This window comes from Sinocyclocheilus rhinocerous, unplaced genomic scaffold (assembly GCF_001515625.1).
Source record: "Sinocyclocheilus rhinocerous isolate Xijiao unplaced genomic scaffold, SAMN03320098_v1.1 scaffold5048, whole genome shotgun sequence".
NCBI lineage: Eukaryota > Metazoa > Chordata > Actinopteri > Cypriniformes > Cyprinidae > Sinocyclocheilus > Sinocyclocheilus rhinocerous.
Window position 1 is genome coordinate 17,912 of NW_015657993.1, and position 2,951 is coordinate 20,862.

The 2,951-nt window shown below is 40.0% G+C and overlaps 1 protein-coding gene across 1 annotated transcript in view; it reads right to left on the reverse strand.

The window, feature by feature from the left end:
• Positions 1 to 1,462, reverse strand: part of LOC107722006 (acyl-coenzyme A thioesterase 8-like) — a 7,911-nt gene extending 6,449 nt beyond the window's left edge. Inside the window, exons 1-3 of the mRNA XM_016530243.1 lie at positions 1,203 to 1,462; positions 906 to 1,042; positions 589 to 814 (exon numbers count right to left, since the gene is read on the reverse strand). Coding sequence (XP_016385729.1) covers positions 589 to 814; positions 906 to 1,042; positions 1,203 to 1,336 — 497 coding nt within the window. The 5' untranslated portion in view covers positions 1,337 to 1,462. The remainder of the gene's footprint in view (positions 1 to 588; positions 815 to 905; positions 1,043 to 1,202) is intronic.
• Between the last annotated feature and the right edge of the window lie 1,489 nt (positions 1,463 to 2,951).

The window sequence follows — 2,951 nt, forward strand, 5'->3', positions numbered from 1 at the left end:
TAGCACTTTTAGCTGTAGCTTAGCATAGATCATTGAATTTGATTAGACCGTTAGCATCTCGCTCAAAAATGACCAAAGAGTTTCGATATTTTTTCTATTTATTATGATTTTTCCTTATCTATTACGCAGCGCCTGAAAATAGTCCCCAGCTAGGTAACTTCCAATAAGCCTATTTTCAGGCGCTGCGTAATATCATGCAGCAAAGTTCCTTGATTATTACGCCGGAATAGTAGTATAGTTGAGAGTATAGTTCCTAGCCATATCGGCCTAGAAAATCGCAACTTTTAATTTTCCGTCGGTCTTAGTACACGATGTAACTACAGAAGAGTCAAGTTTTAAATAGGAAAAATATAGAAACTCTTTGGTCATTTTTGAGCGAGATGCTAACGGTCTAATCAGATTCAATGATCTATGCTAAGCTACAGCTAAAAGTGCTACCGCCAGACCCGGAGATCGGCTGAATGGATTTGAAAACGGTAAAACTCAACTGTTTAACTCTAGGGGAGTTGGAAAATGAGCCTATTTTCAAAAATAGTGGAGTGTTCCTTTAATAATACACTACGGCAGGCACATTGTTTTGGTTGAGACCTGAGGTAGCGCTGAATGAGCTCCTCTACGGTGTGCAGCGTGTCCGGCGGCGGGACGGAGGGCATGCTGAACTGATGCTCCAGAGGACTCGGCTGCTGCATGTGAAACGATGCCTGACAGATCAGTATGGGCTGACCGTGCTGAATGGCTTTGACAGATCGCACACAGAAACTGCGGCCATCCCGAGTCCTTTCCACCTGGTACAGCACAGGCACCTTTGGGTCCCCTGAAACACGCAAGTGCTGAAAAAATAAAGGGGAAACCAAACTTTCCATATGCATAAGCCTATATGTAATTAGAAAAAAGTCAGAATTTACCTGCTCTCACAAAGTAGCAGTGCAGTGAATGGGCACAGAGATGCTCACTGACAGAATTGGCTGCGGCTACAAGAGCCTGTCCAACAATCTGGCCCCCGAACAGGCGTTTAGTGCGAGGAACCCAGTGATGTGTCCCTCTGTGAGAAAGAAAAACATGGTACTTTTTGTTAGTGTGGTGTATATATATATACACACACAAAACGAAATGACTCATTCAGATTTCTGTTGTGTTGTGGTGTTATAGGTAATACGGGATATCTAGCCATATACTGTATTGTGAAAATGTCATTTGTTTACCTGTACAGGTCGGTGTCGAGCTTGTCTAAATTCAAAAAACTTGTAACCAGAACACTTCTGAGATCAGCTTCACTTGACTTAGACGCATGGTTTACTACAATATCTACTCGAGATTCACTACCGCCTTCAGCCATATTTACTGCATCTGTGTGAAGGAAGGCGGAAGCGATTCAAAACCCGTTCAACGATTCATTTGCGCCAAAAGGTTCACGGCAGTGCGCGTGGCATTCTTTAAATTCCGTAGTGAAATATTTCGCTGCACATTGCTATATAGGTGCATATAAATGGAAAGGATTGCATTAGTAATGGGAGAAATGAATCCTTCTGAATCTTCGAATCAATTGAACCATGATTCACTGTTTCGAACGGAACAGCGCACGCTGAGGACATCTGTTGGTCAAATACATGCAGCTACAATAATTTTTGTAAATATGTCAATATGCAATTTCCTTAAATTAATCTTTGCATGATATGTAGAACTTATTCATATAGCTAATAAATATCGAAATAGTGTGTAATGCAGCTAAGTTTGTATTTATTATTTGTTTTACATATAACAGGGAACATTATGGCAAGGTTCTCTTAAAATTATGAAAAAACGTTCCAGTAACATTAATAGAACATTTGTTCAAAGATTTTTTTTTACACGGCTCTGTGGAATACTTGATTCTGATTGGTCAATCGCGCCATCCAGTGTTATGTTATTCCCAGATAACAACCGCCAAATTGAATAACACACCGCTCATCCGGGTACTACGATTTATCTTGACCGGTACTACTTACAGGTGCATCTCAATAAATTAGAATGTCATGGAAAAGTTCATTTATTTCAGTAATTCAACTCAAATTGTGAAACTCGTGTATAAAATAAATTCAATGCACACAGACTGAAGTAGTTAAGTCTTTGGTTCTTTTAATTGTGATGATTTTGGCTCACATTTAACAAAAACCCACCAATTCAATATCTCAACAAATTAGAATACTTCATAAGAACATAAAATAGAATACTTCATAAAAACATTTTTAGTGAATTGTTGGAAAGCATTCCTTCTGGAAAGTATGTTCATTTACTGTACATGTACTCAATACATGGTAGGGGCTCCTTTTGCTTTAATTACCGCCTCAATTCGGAGTCACTCCGCTATCGTTGACTGTCTGGCGCCATCTTGTGACTGAAAACACTTAACCACCGCGCGTTAATGGAAGACTTCAGCATTAATTTCAACATATATGGTAAAAACAAATCTTTTTAGCCGTGTAATAAGCGGGATAGTGTACATCCAGCCGGTTGTTATCTCAGAATAAACCACTTCAGGCTGATACAAGACCCCTCCGCGAAGATCACCCTGTCAGGGTTTATTCTGAGATAACAACCTGCTGGATGTACTTTATCCCTTACTTAATAACGTCCACAAAAGCATTATTTATACATTGTTCATGGAAGGTTTTATTCATTTATTTATTTAATGTTTTAGCTGGACATTCATCTAACGTTTTTCTTTTTTTTAAACGATCGCCTTTCAGAACGTTTAGAGAACTGTAGCGTTTCGCTACTAATGAACCAGGCGTTCTCAGTCGCTCTGTAACTTTATTAAAGCACTGAAGGAGGGTTACTGTTATGGCCGTAACCCACGCCGTACACCGAAGAAAACAGAAGAACAACAAGTAAGAGAATAGCACTCGCTGCTCTGTGCTCTCACTCTCCCAACTAACTCTTAACTCCCTCTAGCCCGGCCTTCCGCCGCGCCG